General features: G+C 40.6%; 2 protein-coding genes across 2 annotated transcripts in view; both read right to left on the reverse strand.

Annotated features, from left to right (window-relative positions):
- T265_03580 (hypothetical protein) overlaps positions 1 to 15,623 on the reverse strand; it is a gene marked incomplete at both ends in the record, with an annotated part of 28,766 nt that extends 13,143 nt beyond the window's left edge. The window contains 7 exons of the mRNA XM_009168099.1: positions 199 to 329; positions 2,978 to 3,290; positions 4,603 to 4,728; positions 5,473 to 5,604; positions 6,986 to 7,057; positions 11,816 to 11,911; positions 15,570 to 15,623. Coding sequence (XP_009166363.1) covers positions 199 to 329; positions 2,978 to 3,290; positions 4,603 to 4,728; positions 5,473 to 5,604; positions 6,986 to 7,057; positions 11,816 to 11,911; positions 15,570 to 15,623 — 924 coding nt within the window. The remainder of the gene's footprint in view (positions 1 to 198; positions 330 to 2,977; positions 3,291 to 4,602; positions 4,729 to 5,472; positions 5,605 to 6,985; positions 7,058 to 11,815; positions 11,912 to 15,569) is intronic.
- A 75-nt stretch (positions 15,624 to 15,698) lies between these two features.
- On the reverse strand, positions 15,699 to 25,507 carry T265_03581 (hypothetical protein; the record flags this gene model as incomplete). Its single annotated transcript, XM_009168100.1, has 3 exons — positions 15,699 to 15,851; positions 17,023 to 17,322; positions 25,301 to 25,507. 3 exons carry the CDS (start codon positions 25,505 to 25,507, stop codon positions 15,699 to 15,701), a joined length of 660 nt encoding a protein of 219 aa, XP_009166364.1.
- Positions 25,508 to 25,757: the final 250 nt, after the last annotated feature.

Here is a 25,757-nt window from a genome sequence, read left to right on the forward strand (position 1 = left end):
TGTGTAGTTTCCTGGCGGCCCACTAATGTTTGGTAAAAAAGGGAATATCTTCCTCTCTGTCGCCCAATAATACAAAATGAGTTGAAGAATCATCGCACGTCCTATTTAGTAGAATTCAAGCTCAGACCAGAATCTTTCACATTACATCGTTTTTTCAGGAATGTTGTGGATTATGAAAATAACAGTGGTAGTACCTACCTGTGCCTCGTCTGTCTCATAGCTTTCACAATTTGCTGATCGCCGTTCTCGAACACGGTGTTTGAGAATTAGGCCGTCGAAATTTTGAAAGAATCGATACTGCTGAACGAAGTTCGTCCGAAGTCTTAGTCCTTTAAATTTCATCGGAAAAGACATGGATAATGAAAAACGTAAAAAGATTTTCGAACCGTTAATAAACATGAAAAAATATTTTCATTAGGTTAATTGCATGCCATCCTTCAGGTAAAGCGATTATCAGTTGTCAGACTATTTTGCTATACCAACTTCTGAAACAAACGGTGATAATAAAGTCATAAAAAAGGCTGAAATCGGTAAATTCGGAATTGGATGGTAAATTTAAATTTGAAAAAGCACTAGCCTTCACGTTTAAAAAGACGCCAAGACTGCATCAGGTTTCCGTAGCTACTACTGCCAGAAATGTTTAAAACTGCTCATCAAATGTCATCATGTCCTGTCATGCCACTCACAAGCCCCGAACTACACTCTTGTAAAGCAGGTCATCCTAGTAGCGAGAACAAATTTGATGGCGTGATCGATCGCAATCCAACCCACCTATGCACCCAATGAGTCATTTCGCCACTTTGTCACATTTACAGTTATGCGGGCAGTTGAGACGGATAGAAAGCAATATTTTTGGCTTCACAAATCTCCGTAGAAGACCAATTTCATTTTTATTATTATTACTTTTATGGTTACACTACTGGCGATGATGTGAGTGGTATGGTTGTTTAACTATGGAACAGTGGGAGATTTCAGGTCCGATGACTACCGCTTGGTTTCATGGCAATAGCCCTCTTTATTCCTTTTTATAATGCACATTCAAGTAATAAGCTTGGCTATCTGCTCTCAGAGTATTCAATCGGATTCTGTTCTCTGCTTCGCGTGGCATTTATAAGGTTACATTGCGCTAACCGCGCGTTTTGAGCACTTTGTCACTGTTTCCCGTTGTGTTGTGCCCATAAATGTTTGATCTCGCACGGACGATCAAAGAGCTGTCTTCACTAGCCGTATGACATGCCAGGATCCTAACTACATAAGTGGGTCGCAATTTCTTTAGTCTGTATATCACAGTAGTCACCATAACAAGCGAGTTACCAAAAGGCAGTTACATTTCGATGAGGAAAACGTCTCGTGTAAATTTCGATATAGAAGCAGAACAGTGACTTGTCATAAGTTTATTTCCTTAGGTAACATGTGACGAATATGTCAGATGACTGGCCAGAGCTTTACCTAGGTTCAGGTTAATTCTGTGTTGACGAATGTTCCAAGTCTAAACTGTCCTTGCACCAGATAGTCAGAAATTTGCAATATTTGCCGACGGAAAAGATTTTTTGACTCCTGTAGATCGTCACAATAGATAGTGGGAAGAGAAATTGTTTACGTCAAATTATAGTTCTGCTACATCCTGACACAGACGCTTCAGTGACCCCTTTCACTGATGATTCGAAACTGATCTTCTGTATAAAGAATTCCATGGGATTACCTCTTCACAGGTTTCTCTGGATGAGTTACGACTAGTATCAAATTTAGTCGGTAGAATTTGTCCGAAAATCGAACCACTAGACTACTCGTTGTGGCGTAGCAAACTCCTCTAAAACGATACAGCATTACTGACTTTTCATATGATTGTTAGTTACAATTGGCAATACCGGTTAAAAACATGTCATAAAACTGACGAACCTGAGAGAGATCTCTCCGTTTGTTTTTTGATGTTCAAGCGGAATAATAAGGGTGTTTAACCGGATATTCATTGCAATAAGGCTTACAGAATACTTTTTCAACTATTTTGCTTTTCTCATGTGATCCAAGAAATGAAATGTTCCACGGCAGCTTCATCCCAATTTTTTTCGAATGAATTACTGGGATGACGTTTTCAAGGTCGCAGCACTGCACAGAATTGAGTGGTCAGTGGCTTCAATGGAGGTCTAACAAAACTCCCAACTGATTTCCCCTACCAATCGATTTCGAGATTTTTTGTGTGGACCTAGAACCCTTTCTGTATCGGTTTTTTGAGAAACGGATCTCATGATCCTGAACGAATCCTTTGATCTAATAGTATACAAAACCTTCACTTTCGGGGCACACCACCACCATACAAAATAATTCGTGCGATGATTTTTCAAACGTGTGTGTTTATAACCCAGATCACTGCACATGTACCAATAAGCTTGAATTCATTTTAAGACGTTATTCTTAAAGATGATGAGAAATGAGGTCTTGTAATAGAACTGAAAACAAAGAATGAATATGAGAGGAAAAAAGGGTGACACCAAAAATTTACGCCGATGGTTGGTTGCAGATGGAATGATGGAATTCATCCATCAGAACTGCAATACCCTAGTGTGTATAATCAAACATATTCTGACTTGTATTTTCAATTCGAATAATGGTCACTAAAATAAATCAACTAAGAGACCGCACTCAGGACTCAGTGGATCTCAAGCTTTGTGTAGCACTGCTCTCCCCAAGATGTTCGCCTTTTCTTTACAATACTCTCAGGAGATAAAAACTGTGGGTTATATAATCTTTTGTATCAGTGAGTTTCTTTTTAAATTCAGAGTAAAAATATTGAGAATCACTGTGGAAGTCCCATACTTCTCCATATTTTTAATCCTTTGCTAATTCGATTCCTATATTCCAACGTTTCAGTTACCCCGGTATGGTTCAAGAACCGGTAATTCACCAAAGCAAAAGTACATGTGTATTCTTACGTCAATTCAAAATGGCTCACATAAAACACCTAAACTAGGCGACTTACCTATGTCCCCAGGAGATGACTCGTCTTCGGCGGAAAATGCTTGGTTCATCAGCTCTGGCTTTACCGGGCTGTTGTAGTGTGCAATTTTCAGTTGACCGACGTGTGAGTTGATGCTACTCGGACTAGGATTCAGAACAGTCGGCCAGTGAACTGGACAATGCATCGGTTGAGCTCGACTGTTCAGCTGAACGTTCCACTCACAGGCAAGTTCGTTTACGGCGTCGGGTATTTGCACAAGAAGCGCGTTGATAACATCCTGTGGTACAAAATATAGACTGCTGCTTACAAAGTGAGGGTACGCTAATAACGTGTCCTTGTGCAAACAAGAGACAAGTGACTGATGGACAATACTTTCAGATTGCTGGTTGGTCGTACTCAGTGTGAAAAAGGTCAACGTCACTTAGAAGTGTAGCCAAAGGAATATCATTAATTTTGAGACAGCAACGCATCACCTTTTGCTCAGAGTGAAAATCATGAAGTGGATGAAGCACAGTCATTCTGAAATAAGGACATGACCATCAATGGTTAGCCGAGTGTTCTACAAAATTCACGTCACCCTCTGAGCTAGGAAGTAATTTTTCCTTCGAAAATGGCATACCTCTTGAAATGCACTTTTAATTTCTATAGAAATGTTGTCTAATGTGCATTCAACGATCAGTTTATAGTCTGTTGCATCCCTAATCGGTTAGCAGTAGCATTCTCACTGTCTTTACTTACAGTTTACCCAGTCTAATTACGACACAGATCAAATATACAGATAGCAAGAGCCGCATGAGTATTGCACTCATCAAAAGTGAGAGTAGTGTCCTTGCTGAGGCAGTTTGAACAGCCATCCAAAATCGCAACCTCGTGCACATTTTGACTTCTCGATATCCACAATTATGACACCAATGGAAAGGCACTCAACTGTCCATCATGGTTAATAAATCAATCTTGACAGATGGACAGTAGCCTTGAGCAGACAAGCCTAGCTCTATCTTTCAAAAATTACACCTACTCCATACTCCGCGACGAATCGGCATAATGGTCTCCGGAAGTTGCCTCTTTGGTGAAAATAGACTAATCTAAAATGCTAATGCACGGATGAACCTCTAGTGCTGTAGCGTCTATTGAATATGGATTTCCATCAAGGACTGCCTTAGTTTGCTCTCTTTCTGCCTATCTACAACATCGTCCTCAAGAAAAGTTTTCTTTGTGGAATTTCGTGGAAAATAAGCGTATAGTAACCGTGCAGGCTGAATGGAAAGAACTCATTTCACTTGGATAGTAACCGGTAACCTTTTCTCAGATCGATGTGCTACGTATTTTCAGTGTTTTCAACGTTAACAACATTCGCCACAGTAGTTATTTCTTTTACTTGTTGGGGGTTGTGTGTTTATAGTGGATAGATATCTTTATACGCAATGCACTAGTCATAAGGTTACTGAAAATTCTTCGACAACCCACGACCGGTTACGCCCTTCTTGTGGTTCATGAGTTAGGCGCACTCCCCGAGTTTCCGACAATCTTATGTTCTACTTGAAGCTAAATTGCACGAAATTAGCGAAATACACTAATTTGCAAAGAAATTCGGTTTTGCGAGACTCATTTGGAACCCACCAAAATCCCTCGTTTGTGATGTTTACAGGCAAGTGAATTTGCCTTGGTTTCAAGTAAAACACAAGGTTGATGGTAACTTGAAGAATGCGCCAACCTGATGAGCTCCAAGAAGGACGAAACCGGTCGTTCGCTGGCGAAGAATTCCCAACAAACTTATGGGTAATGCATTACGTATATACAAGTGCCGTTTTCTCCGTCTGCGTTCTGCCAGAATCTGGTAAGTTGAGTTAAGTCCCACTCTGCGCCCTGTTCGTGTTTCAAGCCCTCTGCTTATTCTAGCTGTTTGCATATAGGTGAAGGTTAACTAAGAAATTCATGGGTCGTGAATACACTTCAAGTCGGTGCCTTATTTGCGGCAGTGGCACAGGCCGCGTACATGCTTCCCCACACACTTGTGCTGCATTCTAGGTCCTTTGTAGGGGTATCTTTAGTGTCTATTTAATCAGAGTAAAAGCATCGAAAAACTTTAAGGAAGCTCACTGTAAATGTTCTTTTTCGATACTATGAATATCACTTCTGGTTTATCACCCAGCGAAGTGCCTTTCGATGAAGCAGTCATGGTATATATTTGCACGCATTATACCGTTCTGTCACTCACTATGAGTTTATCTGAGTTTCCAATCCCTCCGGAACGAGGTCATCATCAACCCATGTCTGTGCCGTAACGGAAAGAAACTCGAGTTTCACAAGCTTAACGTTCGGCCGAAAATTTTGCGCAATACGATGGTTTCGTATATTAAAGTTGCATCTAAAGCGAGCTACTATATAATTAAATCAGTAGTACGATTTTACCCCTAAATTACGCCGACTCGAGAACGTCATCAGCTACCGCATGTCATGACAAATATGTGGAAAATAGCACTTAATCTTCTTATCCTCCTTTGATACACCATTACCTGATCAGCCAAGGGGGCGTGAGGTAGATACTGCAAAGTAGACTTCGTCACACTTTGCCAAGCTTCTTTCCATCGCATCAATCTCATCCGTTGGAGATGCAGCAACATCACACCTGTGTTGTATCCGTAGCCCTAAAACGGACAGAAACAAAGTACTGGTTCGTACAGACAACTCATTTCGATTGCTGCCTGAACAATTGATTGTTTGGCCATAAGTAGCTGATCAGGAGTGTGATTGGCTCTCAGGTAGATGGGAGAAAGCAGCACCCATCCTTTGATCACGGAAACCACATCATGTGATTCAGTGGAACTATGAACAACCTCTGATACCTGGCTCATTTATCTGTCACAGGCTGCCCGATTATGGTTTACTGTTATGGAAAAAAGATCTAGCCGATATATGAATGCATCACCTAGGCAAGACAACAGACAAAGATGTAATATATCAGAACAAATTGTAAAATCAATCAAATTAATGATTTGCTAAAAGCTGTACATCAGTCAGCGGGATAATTTAGATAATCAATCCGCTTTTGTCATTTGTAAATTGTATTGATTTCATCTGTTCCGCCCACAGGATCAAGTATAGCCTCAAAAGAATTTGGATACACGAAACAGTTGGGATATTGTTTCTGACGCCTGAGGATCCATACAGAAGACTTGGTAATCACCAATCAATTGTTTCGAGGTTTTTAAGGAGATGTTATCGATCTTCCAAAAGCCAAGTGTACATATGATGTCAATCACCCGGTGGCTTTCGATCTGGAGAGTGTGGATTTTGAGCGTGCACCTGTGGCAATCCTATTCTGACCATGCATACCTTCGGAGCTCTAAGTAGCATGGGACGCGTAAGGCATGCATGGATTCTCCACAGTTGGCCACTTCCACTTTGAAATCACCATAGTTTAGCCTTTTCTGACTGAGGACTGGGGATATTTGCACACCGCTAGGTCCTTTATTCGGATCAGTTAGACTGAAAATTTAGTGCTTCTGGTGGGATGAACAACAGAGTTCCGAAGGGCTTTATCGGGGTCGTGATGATAGTACGCCACGTAAGAGATTTATAAGGTGCAAAAGATCTACCTCTTTATTTTAAAAGTCCCGATTTATCCAATATTCTGCGTGGTAAGCTTCAGAAAGATATGGGCATTTAGCTGTGCTGCTTTAATGGTAAATTCTCACAGTCTGTTGGTAAATTCATTTGCATGAACAACTTATGAACACCCGAGAGAAGTGGGAGTTTTGTGTACATAATAACTTGCATAACCTAACGCTAAGCCCGAGAACAAGAAGTTCCAATTCTGATTATCTTTTCAGTGGAGTGGGTTTGCAACACTTTCCCGGTCAACCCCAAACTTTCGTGTCATTTCCGTAGATGACTGTTTGTCCTGAATTTTGGTTCACTGAGTGTCGGTGACTGTCCCCTACCCAGTTGTTCTGACGCACTTCACGCACGAAACACTTCAATGTGATAATGACCGACTAGATTTAATGCGTTCAGTATGAACCTTACCAGTGCGGGCCACACGGTATTCTGCGCTCCCTGAAGATACCACGGACTTTGGTTCCGAACCAGTCCAATCACCTGCAACGAAAATCTCGTCAGATAGATTTAATCAAGTTGGAACACTCCACAAGACAAAACACTAGCAAGTGTTAGCACCTTACCAGACAAAGCACTAGTGCTAAGAAACACCCTACAGGTATACTGGACTCTCACCTGGATGACGGTCTCACATTACTTTGCGTTTAGTGGATATTTCATCCAGTGGGTGAGGCCAAGCTGTGCAGAAGGGCCAACAAGCACTTTGTATCTGTTTTGCCCTTATTTGGAATCATCATCAGTGCGCATCAGACGCAAAGCGGGGGAGTTTGAAATCCGCAACCTTACGACTTGTAATCTGAAAACTTAGCATGTTCTCCTTATCAGCAGTGCGATTAACTCGCACTTAGACAGGATATGGCGTTGCTCATCGTTCAGTCATGAAATCCATACACCATGGTCTCCGATCGGCCCCTCAAGTAACGACTTTCCCGATGATTATTTCACTCATTTCGTGAAAAAAATTTTCTCTCTGAACTACTTGTAGCTTGTTGGACGTGTGATGAGATCCTAAAATTGTCGATGGATATCATCTTGACAATTTTGTTTTCAAACCATCAATGTACAGAAAGAGTTCACTCGGTGGTCATATTCGCACAATGAGACCTCTACTGTTATAATCCCCATACATGAAAAGGCTAGGTTACTTAAGTTCTTGGAACCTGTTCGATGTGTGTTTGGTGGCTTTTTCCTCGAAGTAGTGTTGGAATGCAAAACGTTGCCTCGAAATGAGAGATCTAGATGAGCAGTTTCAATTTTTGCAAATGTCTATGAAACCAAACACGAGTAGTTATCAGAAAAAAATGGCTTGTCACTTACTGAACCCTTATATGATCCATACGGGTCACCGGTGTTAATTAATTTAGTAGATTAACAAGGGCCATTTTTGCCACGGACATAAATGACCTGATCTGTTTAGCGGATTACAATCACGGGTCGCTCGTTTTTCATGATTGCCCTGGTCGACTACATGAGCGAGGTGAACATGACATTGACTGAAGATTTGTTTTGTTACTTGATATGTTCCTTAGCATGTTCAGCTGACCAGAAAACCTACTTATTCTTTGTATTAGCCTATGACAAAATGTCCATTTGGTGAAAGTGGTCGCAGTAATGTGTGTGTTCAAGGGATAGCTTGGACCTCTGTTCACCGATCAGCTCCATATGTGAGATTAAAAAGGACTAGTTACATTGCCCTGGGCAGTGAAGAATGCACTCCTCAGTCGATACCATTAGGTCGTACGTTCAGTTGAGCGGTTTGCTTCTCGGATCACCTGCCGGTCAAAATTCGCTTGTATACTTATTACTGAGACATGGTCAAGATATATATTATTTTCTTTTTTTTGATGTCCTTCAGCGGAATATGAGGCGAGCAAAACGCCCGACGGCTCTCTTGGACCGGTACCCAGTTTTCCACGTAAGCAGAAACGCACATCAAATAGGTGATGAACAATAATCCAGAGAGCACGAAAAAACCAACCCTTTCGACTGACATCCAGTGGCGATTGTTCGTGAACAGCTGTCATTGTTAATAAATTCGGTGTACACTTGTTCGGTTGACTGGTTACGTGTCAGTCCGAAACGCGTGTGGGGTTTTTAAAGTCTCTCTTCCTAAATGCAACTGGACTTAAAACAGTTAGCTAGACCTTCCAAAAAGGTGTCCTATGTTGAAGCCAGCCTTATGATTGTCAGAACAACAGGGTTTCACACTTAAAACAACCGATAAAATGCATCCCAAGAATTAGGAAAACCACGAAATTATCTGTGGTTATTGTTTTCTCCACATGAACACTCCATTTTAGCTAATATGGAATAGAACGAAAAATGTCACCAGTATCCACAAAATGTATCTTTGGTGAACTTTCTATAACCTGCCTGAGAATGTGTGAAACGATCAAAACAATCCCAGAGTTCTCTGATGTCAGCATTCAGTATCAGGTCCACATCCAGTCCAATGACCTGTAACAAACGGAAATAAATTTCAACAAGTTTTAAGATACGTGGGTTATAATTTCTATTAGTTTTTCGCGCGCTGAACCGGATTTACTGCTCCTTGGGTGCAAACACGCGTACTACTTACAGAAACATGCACGATAACTGTCGACCCTCCATAGGGATTCGCAGCATACGCTGTTAACTCAGTCGGTGACAAAATGTTTAACAAATGCAAAAATTTAGATATTTTTTATTGCACTACACTGAGCAGTCGCTGTGCATTTGCGATCCGCAATCAGCAAAAGATCATATAATTTTCGCCTACTCACAAATCATAAGTAACCTCAAAGGCGGATAGAACAAGCATCTTTTTCTGAGTGTTCCGCCTAGTCTTGACTGCGTAAATTTGAAGGTCGATGATACTTAATATACAGGCGAAAATCTCAATAGAGAGCTTGCTAGAGTTTCATTAGTAACATATGTGCTATTTCAGTCAGCACTTTGAAAAATGAGTCTTAATTTACTCTTTTGGGGAAGGTTCGAATGTGGTATAGTAACATTCATTGTTCCGATTGGATGTATCTCTCGATTCCAATGAGGACTTGCATATCTTTGTTTCTTCAGCGTAGCTTGAGTGCCGGGGGTCTTGAGTGTTTCCGGTGCATCACAATCCATGAATTCCTTCAGGAAGCCGAAATGTAAATGCTCAGTTAGTTGAACAGTGGATTGAAACTTGATGTTTCATGCCTTTTGGCTAAAGTGCAAAAGCGCAAGATTGTATCTAGAATGCGATGTGTAACTTGTTGAGTCATTCTTGCTGGCCATCAAATACAGTAACCCAGTCAACACACTAATCTACGGACACGCCTTTAGAATACAGGATTTTGGTTAGAAAATTAAAAGCCAATAAGATACTAGCACAAATGTCAAAAATATACTAATGCCGCTGTGAAATGAAGCCTCGAACCATCGTACATTGGCATTGAAAAACCGAAATTTTTCATACTCAGGTACCGCAGGTGACAGATGGATCAATAGATAGATAGATAGATAGATAGATGATAGATAGATAGATAGATAGATAGATAGATAGATAGATAGATAGATAGATAGATAGATAGATAGATAGATAGATAGATAGGATAGAAGATAGATAGATAGATAGATAGATAGATAGATAGATAGATAGATAGATAGATAGATAGATAGATAGATAGATAGATAGATAGATAGATAGATAGATAGATAGATAGATAGATAGATAGATAGATAGATAGATAGATAGATAGATAGATAGATAGATAGATAGATAGATAGATAGATAGATAGATAGATAGATAGATAGATAGATAGATAGATAGATAGATAGATAGATAGATAGATAGATAGATAGATAGATAGATAGATAGATAGATAGATAGATAGATAGATAGATAGATAGATAGATAGATAGATAGATAGATAGATAGATAGATAGATAGATAGATAGATAGATAGATAGATAGATAGATAGATAGATAGATAGATAGATAGATAGATAGATAGATAGATAGATAGATAGATAGATAGATAGATAGATAGATAGATAGATAGATAGATAGATAGATAGATAGATAGATAGATAGATAGATAGATAGATAGATAGATAGATAGATAGATAGATAGATAGATAGATAGATAGATAGATAGATAGATAGATAGATAGATAGATAGATAGATAGATAGATAGATAGATAGATAGATAGATAGATAGATAGATAGATAGATAGATAGATAGATAGATAGATAGATAGATAGATAGATAGATAGATAGATAGATAGATAGATAGATAGATAGATAGATAGATAGATAGATAGATAGATAGATAGATAGATAGATAGATAGATAGATAGATAGATAGATAGATAGATAGATAGATAGATAGATAGATAGATAGATAGATAGATAGATAGATAGATAGATAGATAGATAGATAGATAGATAGATAGATAGATAGATAGATAGATAGATAGATAGATAGATAGATAGATAGATAGATAGATAGATAGATAGATAGATAGATAGATAGATAGATAGATAGATAGATAGATAGATAGATAGATAGATAGATAGATAGATAGATAGATAGATAGATAGATAGATGGATAGGTTGCTTGATTGATAGATACGGCTAACATGCTAATAAACGTCTTCAAGGTCCATCACTTTCTTCCCGTTAGGAAACTCTCTTGCATTTCAAGTTTCCGGAATACACTGTATCTTAATGACAAGGTTGTCTATTTTTAGAGGAATTTCTTCTCAAACAAATTCTTTTTGGTGTCTTTAAAAAGGTTTTAAGCCTCTTCAGTTGGACCCAAGCTCTTATAAAACAACTAGATTAATAAGGCAAGTTCGATTCAGGGTCATGCGTAACATCAAGCACAGTAGTTTTTACTGGAAGAAGAAAATGTGAATGTTGGTGAAAGGAGAAACGGCTTGAAAATCGAGCTTGAAACTATACCACTTTATACTTTCCCATGTCCACAAAGTCTGGACTCTGCAATATCTTTTTTGACTATTCCATTGAAACAACAACAAAATGAATTTCTCGGAAATCAATCCAAGTTTTTTCCAGCGAAACTGACTCATAAAAAATGCTAATATATCACCCCGTAGTTGAATGATGTCAAACACCAGTTCCGTACCTAAAAAATTCGGATACATTTATGTACCAGATGAGGGGGTTTCATTTCATTATTTTGGGTAGTTTTTGCACAAATGACTTGAATCGGACTCGGTTATGTTTTTTTATTGGCAAAACTTACCTTTTCTACCGTAGCTGGAAGAATCTCCGGAAGAAGCAGTTTACAGAGTCCGAACGTTCCGGAATAATGAGTTGTAGGTATCCAACTGACCTCCTTCTGGGATAGATAAATTGGAATATGAGGGTACAGCAACAATCATGAGTGGATGCTTTTTAAGACTTAAAATATATTTGTCGGACATCAAATGGCAAATCAAGTGATCCGAGAAAACAAACGTCCTGTGATTTGTACTTCCAGTGTATCTGAGAGCAAAACAGTCAGATCCTGCCGTATTAGGGAAGTGGCCACTGTTATCGGGAACGAACATGAGACTAATGCCATTTTTCCTGTTGTCTCCACCGGACAATTAACCGTCTGCACTGAATCGATGTTTTTCAACATTATACATTTACTTGAACGTTACAATATGTGTCATTATTAAGGATTCCACGTTCGGAAATAAAATTCCGGGGCTGTGCCTGATCGACAGGTTCCATGCACTGCAAACTATGAACTGTTGGCCATTTTCGATCCGTCCCATCATATTATTTGTAACGATTTTCGCATCCTAGCCCACAGAGTCAATCGTCATAAGTTTCAGCTTCGGACCATTTCACTGCTAAGTGTCCTATATGGCTAGACTTGCTGGTTTTCCTGTAAATCACATTCACAACCAGTGAAAGAACATTGTGAATGAAGGCAACTTTCCTCGCATTCGAATAGCTCATTAGCAAACGCCATTCGCTATTCTTACCAGTTAAACCGCTATGCTGCGTGGCATCACTTTGACTAGGTAAAGTATCGGTTCCTCTTAATGCCAACTAAATAGTCCAAGTCATTGTCACCTTTGTCCAACTCATCTTTGAAAAGGGTTAATCCCAAAGCGGCTGTGTCACGGATGATTGCTTTCATCTATCACAAACAGATATCAAAATATCCTGACCGAATTCATCCAATGTAGTTTGTCCTGACACACGAATTTAGCTGCACAAAAACATACTGTTAGGAAAGTCTTCCGGTGCACACCCAAACTTCCTAATGATTTACAGAAAGCGTATTTTATTGAGTGGCGTTATGGTTGTGATGTGATTCTGATGTGCCTACTCTGTTCCCGGGTTTCCATACATCGTTTTGTCGAGCTTGTTCATCTCATACCGTTGACGTAAGTGACTGGACACGAACCCGTTAAACAGGAGACTTAGTTAGGTCAGTGTTTTCCTGAAATACTTTACTAATGAAAGTTGCATATGAATAGTGAAAGATTTTCACCCGGATTTTCTCTCTGCATGCTTACTCTGCTATGTAACTGAAGCTTAAGCTAATGAGATGCGCCCCAATGGAAGTGAACTCAAAATTTGTTCATCACAGTTCATTTACCTTTCCCTCTCCAGTTGCTTACTGGATTTTGAAATTCCCAGATAAACTAAAGTCATCTCCACGTTGACCTTGATTCGCATTTTCAGAGTTCCTATTCTCTGGTGAAAATAAAACAAATTTATATCAGACATGTGGGCATTCATACCCTTCCGGTGGAATCTGACACCCAACCTGAATGTCGTGCGCTGGGCGGCGTTGCGCGCGGTATTTTCTTTCCAACAATGTCAACTTTAATTAGACTCGTTCCGGCAGGGTGCAGTCTTACATCTAGTTCAGTGAGGTGACAAAGTTAAAATTACGAGCATGGTTTGTTAGCTTGGGTTTGTTATGAACCGTCGAGCTTTGTAGTCGGTTTTTATTGTCTCATCATTTGTTCCATCTTAGTAACCATTTTGCATCACCAACATTTATGCTGACAAAAATATTTTCCGGAACAATCTTATTAGGTTGAGTTGGTATACAGAACATCGATGACCTCGGAGAATTGTTTTCATGAAAGAATGACTTTTATGTCTATAGGATGAACTATTCGACAAATCGTATTTGCAGGATAAAGGATTGAAGATACGTGGTCTCTTGCATGTTACATAAAAAACATCGATCCCACCTGGGGACCTTGTCTTGAGCAGAGATTTCTTCCGATTAGAGGACAACACACCCAATCAGATTTCTCTGTACCATGATAGGGTTATACTTTCGTGCCCGAATAGAGGCAAATCAATTTTACCGAAAGTACTGCTGTGGATGTCGATGTCGGGATTTCGCTCAGTTTCATTTAGTATTTGTTGGCCTGAGGAATAGGACCAAAGAGCTCTGTAGATATTTCGTCATCAGATGATAACGCGCTTCATCTGTTCACTACTCTCTTATTTTTACATTGTTGAATTGGAAGACCAAAATATTCAGTTTGTTAATACGAATGGAGGATCAAACGGAATATATATATATATATGTAAATATGTATATATGTATATGAATGTATAGGTATAATATAGGATAAGCAGCATGTAGGCGAGGACAAAAACCAGGTATCAAAATCTATTGGAAAGGCTAACGGTAAAGTACTTAATTTAGTTGGCAGATACATTAAATGGTTTGGTATTTAATTGCATTAGTGACCAACTCTCAGCGTGAAGCCAGTGGGTGCATCTCGGCAGTTCAAAGCAAATCGAGTCCGTCTGAAGCACCTACCCTTGATTTTTTAACCACCTATACCAGTACTTGCATATCATAACATAATGCCGTATAATACCGACGATTCCGTCTATGATCGTTTTTTTTGAGGTCCTGGGAAACCTCATCTTGCTCGTAGACTATACATAATCAGTGAATAAGCCCTTTGTGCAACGTAGGTCCTTCCAGCTTGGAAACCTGTCTGAGCAAGCCACCCTGTCCCACCTGCCTTCCGCTTACCTGATGTTTTTTCACATTTTTTCAGCAAGTTTTGTACACTGGGGTGTGTGAATGGCATGGCTCGAACCCACATCCCCTGGTTAGTGGCTCACTATTCAAATATGGTGGTTCCAGACTGTCAGGTATGCTAATTTTTTCGCCAGACCGATTGTTCTCCGTCAGCCAAGAATAGGAACATTCGGTTTATGGACTTACAAACAACAACAGTTTGCATGCGACTAGAGCTTCCTAGTTCGTTTGAATTTGAATCCATGTTGCTTTTCACAAACGCTTTAGAGCCTTCCTCTTAGCACTTCTGACCTGATTTCGAAACCTTGTGCCTGCAAAGTCATGAACTCTTTCGAAGAACAGTAAGTTCAACCCTGAATATATACAGACAATCAGCTGCCATGTCGTGACGACCTTGACTGAAACAGTACCAGTTACAATCCTGTCTATCTAATGACACGGTATGTTTGATTAGCGATCATTGCTGTGCGACAGACATCCAAGTGATTTGTGAATCACCAGATAATTTTAGCTATACCTAGCCCACGGATCCTGTCCTTGAAGAACGGCTGCACCGTGGACCAGGTAGTTGATCAATCTACCAAATGCAAAAAACTGAAGAAGCAAGCAACTCTAATGAGGTTTTACGGGATTACCGGCCAGGGCCAACCAGTGACTGTAGATTACCGCACTCATTACGGGCCTTTTTTTAAGAATGGGCACTATCATTAGTCCTATCCAGTTGTGTAGGGCAGCTTGCTTTTTTAAATCGAGGCGTACTGATTACGAGCTCCACGTCCATCCCTGAGCAGTGCTGAAGTAATGCAATCTGGATCAGGAGTTCGGTGGCGCTAAAGAGAGCACAAACAGTTTGAAACCTCGAAGATATTCGGGTGTGCCAATTTCATTCAGGTTTGCCCAAGGGTTCTAATGCACCACGACAAGCCGATTAAAGTGCAGCGGTCGGGTGCAGAAATCGTTCTTCAAAGTGCTCGACCCATCGGTCTAGGCGTTTTTCTTTGCCGAAGATGTTCGCGTCAGTTTGATCCATGATCGTTTCGCCACCAGGCAGTTTTGGGTGACGTCCTGTGGACTAGCCGAAATAGTCTTCTGGCATTCCCGGCTATCACCACTTCTTGCATTTTTTAGCCTTCTGTATCCACAAGGATTCTCCGCCAAAGTGCAAGCAAATCTTCACTTGATGTCTAACATTTCCTAAGACTTGATTTTTCCGGGACCTTTTGGAGTATTTCTTTGAGATCCAAGTATCGCCACTCTTCTGTCCAATATTCAGCGGTTGAGCGGACCTCAGCACAGGCATTGTTCAAGAACGTGATAGTGTCAGTCCAGTACAAACAGATATCCAACTGTATGACAGTTTTTGGACTGTGTGCACTATAAGTATTTAACCATATTTGATTCAACAGCTGTATTCCCCATCCTAAGCCTTCCTGTTCAACTGAACGATCTAGTTCCAAAGGTGGTCACAAAGAGCGCAACAGTAACATTTTCCCATGTTCTCATCAGGTGCATCACTGATAATTTGATTCTGCGGACACCACTATATAGGAAGCAGCGATGAGCAGAACCAATCGATTAAGTTTGTCGATCAATGCCAAATGTATTTTTGTGGCAAGATCGACTATCTTTGTGGTTCTGGCTGTTCTGAGTCGGAACTCAGACCATTCTTGCGCAGAGGTCCAAGGACCCCATCAGAAAGCATCTAGTTTGTTCTTCTAAACTAAGTAGTAGTATAACCACAGGCAAAACAGAAAAAACGTTAGAACACGTTAAGTCTGGTGCTTTGAAGGTATGACTTTCAGTTTGCTTACTTTAGTACTGGAGAAATGGAATGAAATCGAACGGAATGCAATTTGTCGCTGCCGCCGTATGATGTCATCCCTTGCTCCAAACGACCTTCTTTGAACTACATTTCAGGGAGTACCTCTTTCATCTTCAGTAAGGCGCATGGTTCACGCGTTTTGATGTGGACATTAAAAAGCTTCTCCTGTAGCCGGCAAAGTTTAATGCTGTTCTCCCTGTGGGCTTCAGCCAAGTCTGTTCTCATTTCAAATGCTTTTAAAATCAACCATTTTTATAAAACTCAGCTGGTGACATGACCGAAGAATCTAGTTTACCAAAACCCGGGTTTTCAGACTGCATTATTAAAAAATCGCCTAGTTTATATATATAATATTTTGCGTAATTGACTAATTAGGCTAAACCACCCGCTGGAAGTGTTACCAATTAAGGACGATTTTTTATACAAAAGATATCAGAAGATATCAACCACAATGTGTTCCACAAGCCAGCTGCTTCACCATGTTTTCTGGGACAGAAAGTGATTATCACAACAAAACGTATGTTGTCTTGTAATGGGGAAACATCAGAAAACGCTACTGTGTTTAATAAGATGGATGTGAAATGTGCAATACTGTTATTTGACTCACTTCATAGTCATGGACGGAATACAATGAGAAATGCACTCCCGGAAGTTCCCACGTTCGGAGTAGAGAATTCAAGCTGATAAGTGCATGACGGTCCACTATCATGTGAAGATGCAGCTGAGGAAACCGGTTGTTGTCGCCATCGAATTTTCGTTTGTTTCGGTCATGAGATCGATTTCTACCACTGCAGTTATGTGTCCATTGTGCGAAGTATACTATACTTTTCAACAGTGTGGATGTTTGCCGTGCAGCCTGAGCTCCTCCAACGACCATAGCTAGTTGAATCGGAAGAGAAGTAGCTATCTAGAAGAAAAACAGAAATCCGGAGTTTCGAGCAATAAATAATCAGTAACTCAACTGGGTAACGGTATTAATTCATTGTTTTTACATTGCGTTCTTGTTCTGCGCACTAGCTCGTAAATGCGGAAATTTTCCGGGCAAGGAAGGCAACTTACAATTTCTAGCAACCAGAGAATAGGAACGGTTTATGAGAGTTCGAGAAATCATTGTTTCGCCCAGTTGAAGAATGTCACCACTGGTCTAACTAGGCTTTAAATACTGATGCTTACTGCAGAAATAAAACAATCATTATGGAAGTGTAAAGTTACAAATCCATGAGCACAGCATTTCTTGGGGAAAACTGTCATCAAATTCGAAAAACTTCGGCCGTCTAAGTTCCGTATTTCTAACCCAGGCTCACGTGACCAATTCTTCTAGCCCATTGCATGAGTTCAAACAGGGACGTATTATCTTTTGTGACTGATACTTCTAGGGTTTCTCATAAATTAGCTCGTTTCTAACATGACCAAAATATTTTAATTTACAAATGAAAACAGTAGAATCCCTCTATGCCCTGTCTTTAACCAATGATCACATTTCTGTTGGTCCCGCAAGTTCTTATTCTGAACCACACAGCTGTGGCGATCACGACAACCCCTCCTTTCTTCATTCATCACTTTGGTTCGAAGCTGGGCTGTGCTTTTTCTAAAACTTTTTGGTGAATTATCAGCAACTTGTCTGTGTGATCGAAAGTTGTGTACTTTCGCGTGATCTTAGAAAGCACGCTTGCTTCCAGGTGCTCATTGCCCGTTAATTGTGTTTAGCTTCGTATCTGACTTCCGCGGCACTAACCTCAGTAGCCTGGCGATCAAACCACATTAAGTCAAATCAGGTGATAAGAGCTGCACCTATCGATCTCTAGTTCGAAGAAAAACTCCGCGTTAGCATGCAATCGGCCTTTGGAAGTTGAAGGTAATCCACGCTGATCTTCACAAAACATTGCACAGAAAATTTATTCTTGTATAAAGTGCACATCTCACAAACTTCAATCAAACCTACGACCTTATGATCAATAGTGGAAACTAACTATTCAGTTTAGCGGGTGACCAACCTGTATTTAGATTGACCACACCCTGATGTAACACTTTCTAAGATAATAAGTCAGGAGATTTTTAGGGCTTCTTTCTCTTCTACATAATGCTACTGAGAAGACTTTGAATATCTAACTGGTGATTCTTTCAGAAGATAATGAATGACGATAAAATTGACGAGGCTACTGCTACTGAAATGCGAGTGTGTAATAGCTATTCGGTGATCTTGTCGTCGACTAACAAGTAATGAGTAGTGTCAGATCCGCCGCAGTCGGGCATTCTTTTACCGTGAGCCTACCTGCTACTGGTTGCATTATTTTAAAGGACGTTTAGAAATTCCAGTCCGCATCACGTAATAACACAAACTAAGAAAATATGATGGTAACACTATTTCACTTTTGAAATGAAACTCCTTGAAGACTGGTGGAATCGCAGGGACTATAGACTCAAAGTGCCCCTAGTGGCTAGTGGTGCACAAGGTGCGGCGGACGAACTATCCGGACGTTTATTTACGACGATGCATAATGAACTTTCTTTTGTTCCTAAAGTGGGTAGTAGAGAATGATTGCTGAAAATCCGTAGATATCCCACGACCGGTTTTGGCCTGCTCAGGGCCATTTAGCTTGACGTAGTTCCCGTATTCCGAGCCTAACTTAAAAACAAGTTGATCAAGCTTTTACTTTATAACTCATGTTCAAGAAGAAAACCCGGAGCTGAGGACTCGATGGAGTTCCTCGTGGAAAACACCACACCGAAGTCCTATTGCATAATGCTCAGAACAGGGAAAAACTTGAGGCTTTATCGAGAGGACATTAAATGGAGTTCATTTTGTTTTCGAATGAAGTAACATGCAGCGATTTCTCAAGATGGGTAGGCAACCAGCTACCAGTTAATCCCTGGTTGTGGCTCACGAGGAAGGCGCAGTCAACGGATATTGACCAAACATCTCATCCTACTTAATTTGAATAAACGGACTTCATTGAGTATCTCCGCGGCAAAACCTCTGGGGAGCCTGTGTGCTGGACATCATGCGAAAAAATATGAGGTGCTATTGATCATGATGGAATTTATCGAGTCTCCAGGTCCTTAAATTTTACTGTGGAAATGAGGTTTAGAGTATAATTTTGGTCGAAGTTCTAATTTAATTGGACACAGGTAAAAATAGAGTCATGAAAAACAGCATGAGCCATCAGTCTGTGTTTGTTTGCAAAAGAACAAACCGGATTCCATAGGGGAGAAGTCGACGGAGTAAAACCAACGTTATGAAACGCTCTACACTTTAACCAACTCCGAAGTCATAAACCAGCAACAACTTCATCACATGGGTATAAGCCAGTAGTAAGACAAACCTGCCTCTGCTGTACAGTAGCTAAAGAATAAGTTCCTTCTTCGAATCAGACTGCACAGCGTCTAAAACCGCTTGTCCTCCTATCCCTGCTCATATACTGCAGGTCAAATTTACACAACCTACAGATTTTTGTCAAAAATCGTCAATAACATACGTAGTGATATATCATGTTACGTGCGAAATGATAATACGATAAAAATAGGGTGAGTAGAAGAATGATCACTTATCTGCAGAGTAAATTCTGCTTTCCTCTGGATTACTGAAACGGCTCGCTTTACCAAATGCAGTGATCGCAGTTATTAGCGTCAGGTTGACCCTTATTTGCTGGGGGGATCGATGAAACCCCAGATACGGAGGACGGCCGAATGAAAAGTAAGTTTTTTTATAGATACTTTTTTAAAGTGCAGAACATAAACTATTCTGCCAAGTTGGCTCTGTCTGAAATGCGGTCCTCCCACCGTGGACAATAAACTTGGAATTCTACGAGGGGGCTTGGTGCCAAATTCGTTCGTAGGATTCCTTTTGGTGAAGCAGAAACCTTGCATATTTTGCACTTCACATCGAATTAAATTCACCATGATTTTAATCTGTATGGTGATCTATCATCAGATCTAAGTCAGGTAAGGAAAATTACTCCATCAAAGCAGTTTACCTGATAAACAGAGGCCCGCATATCCCATGCATTCTAGCGAAGTCAAACAATGGGGGAATGACCTTCACAACGCTATCAGATGTGTCGATAAAAATCACGGTCGGTGTATGAGGCAGGTTGGATCTACCTGAACTGTCAACATCAAGGTGCTCTTCCATGCTTAAACTATCAGAATGATCAAGTTACACAGCTTTGTGAAAGATTTGCATAGCCTCAGAGGCAAAGAAACTCCACTTTAAGTCTAGAAATATGCTTTGAAGCATCACAAAACTGAAACATACATGATCTACAAAATCAGTTTCAGGAAATAGTAAGTGGAAAGTTCTCCGGCTCTACTGTTTTTCGATGGTACTGCAAAGTTTAAACTGATAATCGTCAACAAGCTAAGTATAGCTCGGTAATGTGTTGAAATATTGGTAGCTTGGGTGAGTTTATTGGTTGTTGATCAGGCGGCTGTTGATCTATTGGCCGCTATTGGCTTTCAGACGTTTCGTTACTATATTAGGAGACATCATCAGTGCGCTCCTGAGTGGGGACTTCTTCCTTACCTGCGTGCGTTTATATAGCATTCGAAGGCTATCTGTAATCTGCTGACGTGTTTGGCCTCTTGAAGTGTAACAACACAAGGGAACGCAGACCACAGCGCGACAGAGATCACAAACGGACCAATAGATTCACGAAAGTAGCCACTCGACTGCGCACTTATGAGGTCTTCTCGTATGGTGACGGAACGTTTGCAAGCCATCAGCCAAGCTCGGTGAACAACAACGATCAACAGCCACCTGATCCACAACCAACAAGTGTAGCTGGGCACTGCCCCGTGAAATTCTCCCAATGAATCTAATGACCATCAATTTCCCATCTAGAGAAGAGAATATTTTATCTACCACGCAGTGGTCATCTTAGGACCTGGATTAGGTAACTGGATTACCAACTGCACGTAGACGATACCGCTACACTTGTGAGTGACTGAACTTGATTAGAGAAACCACACTTACCACCGAAAAGGTGATGCTCTAGGGTAGATCTCATGAGGATTGCACACAAGTCATGGGATTATTACTTAGTGTGGAAAATCCAGAGTTGAAGCTCGTTAGCCAGACACAGGATTGTCCATCGAAGATACCAAGTAGCACTAAAGATGGGTTTAGAGTGTCCTTTCTCACCATTGCTAAACAAAAATCATTTATATGCATCCGTATTCCTCGGTTTTCGAAAAGAGAAGAAATGATGGGGTAAGGGTTGTCGAAATCTAAAGGACCATTCTGGGGAAGTTGTTAGCTATTTGCCTGTCAATATAATAGTAACGTTTGGAGGGTGGGAATGACCTGGTCCCTTCGAGGGGTTCCGTGTTTGTGCCAAATTAAACTTTAAAAAAATTTCCGGGTCTTCATCTAGTTATCACTATTCCTCTGTAAGTTCGTCCTTAAATCCTCGAGTGTATGAGAGTTGCGTTTGATCTCATTCATTCTTCTTGCAATGAGCACTGATTTCATGTCCGGACTATGAGTCGGCCACTGTAAAAGACGAGTATACTGATATAATAACCATGATATTCTGGGTTAGACAGAGCACCAATAAGATGTCGCACTAAAAATGTCGCAACAGTAAATGATATTCTGCTTTGAAATTGAACTGCGCACGGTGGAATTATCTATTGCGCTGGGTGTGGCTCCTCAAGTCTACGGCACCAAAAACACCGGGTAAATAAGACGGAAATCTGAACTACTGAATACCCTGAAAGAGCGTTATTATCACGTACCGCCGAGAACGAATGAGTGGTTGAATTACCGCTTGGCTTGACAAGTCACTTCTTCTTAAGCTCCTTAAACCAATACAAAACCGTCAGGTAATCTCGGCCACCGGAAAATCCCACTTTATGTCTTTGCGTTAGCCAGCTTAGCCACATACACCCAGTAAATTGTATTTTTCCATCAATGAATATTGCACATTCTACCGTCTCTCAGGTGGGCGGATCTTCTCCCAGTTTGCTCTTCATATCGACCCAAACAAGCATTCATCGTCGTGCATGATACATTTGCTTAAAAGATTTTTTCCTTACACAGAAACTGGGAAAGTTTGTCACCTTCGATGCAATCTCCATCTGATTAGAGGTGGCGTCTCAGAAATTACGTCTAAGTATTTCTATTCTGATTCTTCTTACTTTTTAAGCAGAGTCCAAAATTTTGGCAAGAAATGCAATAATTTTCTTTTTGAACCATTTCGTTCGGCTGCAATCCATTTAGTTCTCATTCTCGTGTATTTTCCCTCGTTCAAGCCCCAACACAGCCGTGTGAAATTCCCTAACTGAGTCAACCGGGCTGTTGTTAAGCCCGTCTCGAAGTTATCTATTCCTGGTGATCATTGCTCGATGCTGATCACAAGATAGAAATCATTATGAGGCCTAAAAACACTCTTTGAAGCACATCTGTCCATTCACTTGATGCCAGTGATGATAGTACCCACTTACTGTCAACTTGACTTGTTTTGGCCGTGATAGCATTGCTCATATGGCGATTTTGGATGACATTCCTACGGGTTTGTATTTTTAAGCTCAATGGCCCACGTATGCTTTTGGTGAAGGGGTGGATATATGCAAAAATAACGCAGTGGTGGTTCGCGCGTTTTATGGAATAAAGTGTCAGGCTACTTTGCATAAAGCTGCATTTGCTGACTGGTGAAATCTAATGACAGAATGGAATGAACCAATACTGCTTCACGAATTAACGAACTATTTTGCAAAAATCACAGTTTCACCAGAAGTCTAACCCAAATGACAAAACAAAATCGTTTGAAACTCTGGGCTGACAAGTCAGCCGTGTGCAGTTCGTTTGACAGTAGTGACATTTCTGGATTTTTAGCTGGTATATTCAAAAATGGTGAGGCATCATTAAGGCTCCGCTTTATCATCAAAAAAATACAACCGAGTTTGTGGAAAATGAGGTATCTTCAATCAGTTTAGGTGATGCAAATTTGTTTCTAAACGTTTGACAGCTCTGAGCTTCCCCACCATAAGAGTAGTCTTGGTGAGTAGTGTTTCTAAGGGCCATATGTTGTGTCCATAGAGAGAATTTTGGAACATTGCAAGCAGAATCTAACGAGTGACTATTTTTAACTAAGAAAAGCAGATTTAACAGGGAATGGCTTCAAAATCTGAGGTGTACTCAGAACCCCCTACTGATGCATTAAATGGACAACTATGCAAGTTCGCAAGGAATTTTGCTGTTTTCAACACCTCTGCTCTGCAGGGTTGCTGCGTAACGTTGTGACTTCAAAGATGGCAAAAGATCGATTGAACTCCAACAATCGACGTTAATGTTAAATGTTGTAGTGGCTGTCGATATGTGGATACTGTGGTTTCCTCTCTACTCCATCCTTCACTCAGATAAAATGTCCTTGGTTGCGGAGTGAGTGCACGAGACATATACATCTCAGTTCAAAAAGGCGATTATAGTTACCCGTGAAGCTTGATTTTATATCTCTGCTGATAATCATAAAAAAGGACACCGGGTATCACGATCGAAATTAAGGCAAGAGCAGCTTAAACGACGTCGTTGGTCAAGAACGTGGAGCAAATGAATCTAGAGTGCACTGTGCGAAGTGCGCACACTCCCACCACCAACGTAAGGAAGAAAGCCCTTGGCCGCGAATTCGTTCATAAGCATACACCAGCTAAACAGTTACAAACGGTTCGACAGAAATGTAAATGTCTTGTATGCATATAATTTTTAAAACTGAGCATTCTCACACGTCTTCTTGAACTTTCGTGGATATTCACTGACTATCATGCAATCGTAAACGAACGGTGCATAGCAGTTTCACAAGTTCCGTAGTAAAACTCATTTGCCATTGGACACGGGGTAGAGCTTCGAGGAACCCACAACCTACACGCTCGCCTTACCAGTAGCATCGTCAGCTACACCAATATTAGGATAAAACGCACTCGACCCCATTCCGTCAGATCATCCTGGACACACTCTCTGCTGATAACCATGTGTTGATGTTGTCCTACTGACTTGTATCATACTGGTTTGGGTTACCGTGAGCTTCAGGTAAGTTGGGCAATCATAAGTCACGTGACTGGAGGTGGTAAGCAGGTACAATTGTGTGATATGGAAGCTTTGTAACAGATAGAGAGCTCAACTAAGCACCGACTCAACAGTCGTGATGTGCAACATCACAACATTAAGGGGCAGCTTTACGTCTTCTGTTGACTCTTTACACAGTTAACCACAGTTTTCTTTACGAGAAAATGTTACTCGTATCGCAAATACTTTTCTTTCAGGGCAAGTTGGCCATACCCTACCTGAAGACACTACTCTTGAGGATCGCCTATTCGGTTTTAATGTATGGAAGGCCATTGGAGACTGGTACAGAAACTTATTTGAATGAAACTGTTCACGGCTGCAAAATGTATGGTCTTAATTTCTTCTAGCAATTGAAGATGCCCACAGATTTCAAGAATGGGAGAAAAACTGGTGAACATTGATTCGTTTTTGCAGTCAGTCCCCTTACCTTATGAATCACAAGTCTGGTGAATTCTGTTTAAAATTACTTTGCAACGAGCAAGTGAAAATTATGCATTTGCAAGAAGCAGTACAAATCTCGGTGAATACTGCCCCCCGATATCAGTGGCATGCCAGTTTCTGGAATATCACACCATCAACGCATGCATTTCATTCCCCAGTTGTTAACCAAATAACTCAGAGTTCAATCCATCTGTTGCCATCCATCTGTTCTTACATGTTATATGGGTGAATCGTGTGTTGACTTAGAGGATAAGGTGGAATACAAACTTTGCTTCTTTTCACGGTGCCAATTACGGAAAAGTGCCCTAAATTTTTTGTAAGGCTGACCAAATCACACAGATAAACAGGTGTCCGTAGTTTGTTAGAAAGAACGTTAACCTACTTGCTTTAATCGATGGTCGTCTTTGTCCAATTCCGAAGACAGCCTTGACGGTTCTGCGCTTTCTTCCCTTTCAGCATTCTCCGTGCACCCCTTAAGCAATAGGCTTCCGTCTCGCAGCACAAATATGAATGCCGCCAACAACAGCAACAATAGAACCTGACCGAAACGTCTTTGCAATTTGTTTTTGCGCGCTTTTCGCCACAACATAAGGAGGTTCTGACTTTGAAATCAACTGTGCTGCAGATGAGAGTTCTTCATCTCTGTAAACGAAATTAAATCAAACAGCATCCGTTTTATTCCAATACTGTAAGTGGCAACTTAAACGGCACTTACGGTAAGTAATACTTCATTTAGTACTTTACAAATTGTACGTTGTGACAATCACTTGCAAATTTAGTTGGTGTTAACCGGCTGCCAACCTAAAACTCACCAGGCTGTCTCGTTTATAGAAAACAGG

Source organism: Opisthorchis viverrini, assembly GCF_000715545.1.
Source record: "Opisthorchis viverrini unplaced genomic scaffold opera_v5_52, whole genome shotgun sequence".
Classification (NCBI taxonomy): domain Eukaryota; kingdom Metazoa; phylum Platyhelminthes; class Trematoda; order Opisthorchiida; family Opisthorchiidae; genus Opisthorchis; species Opisthorchis viverrini.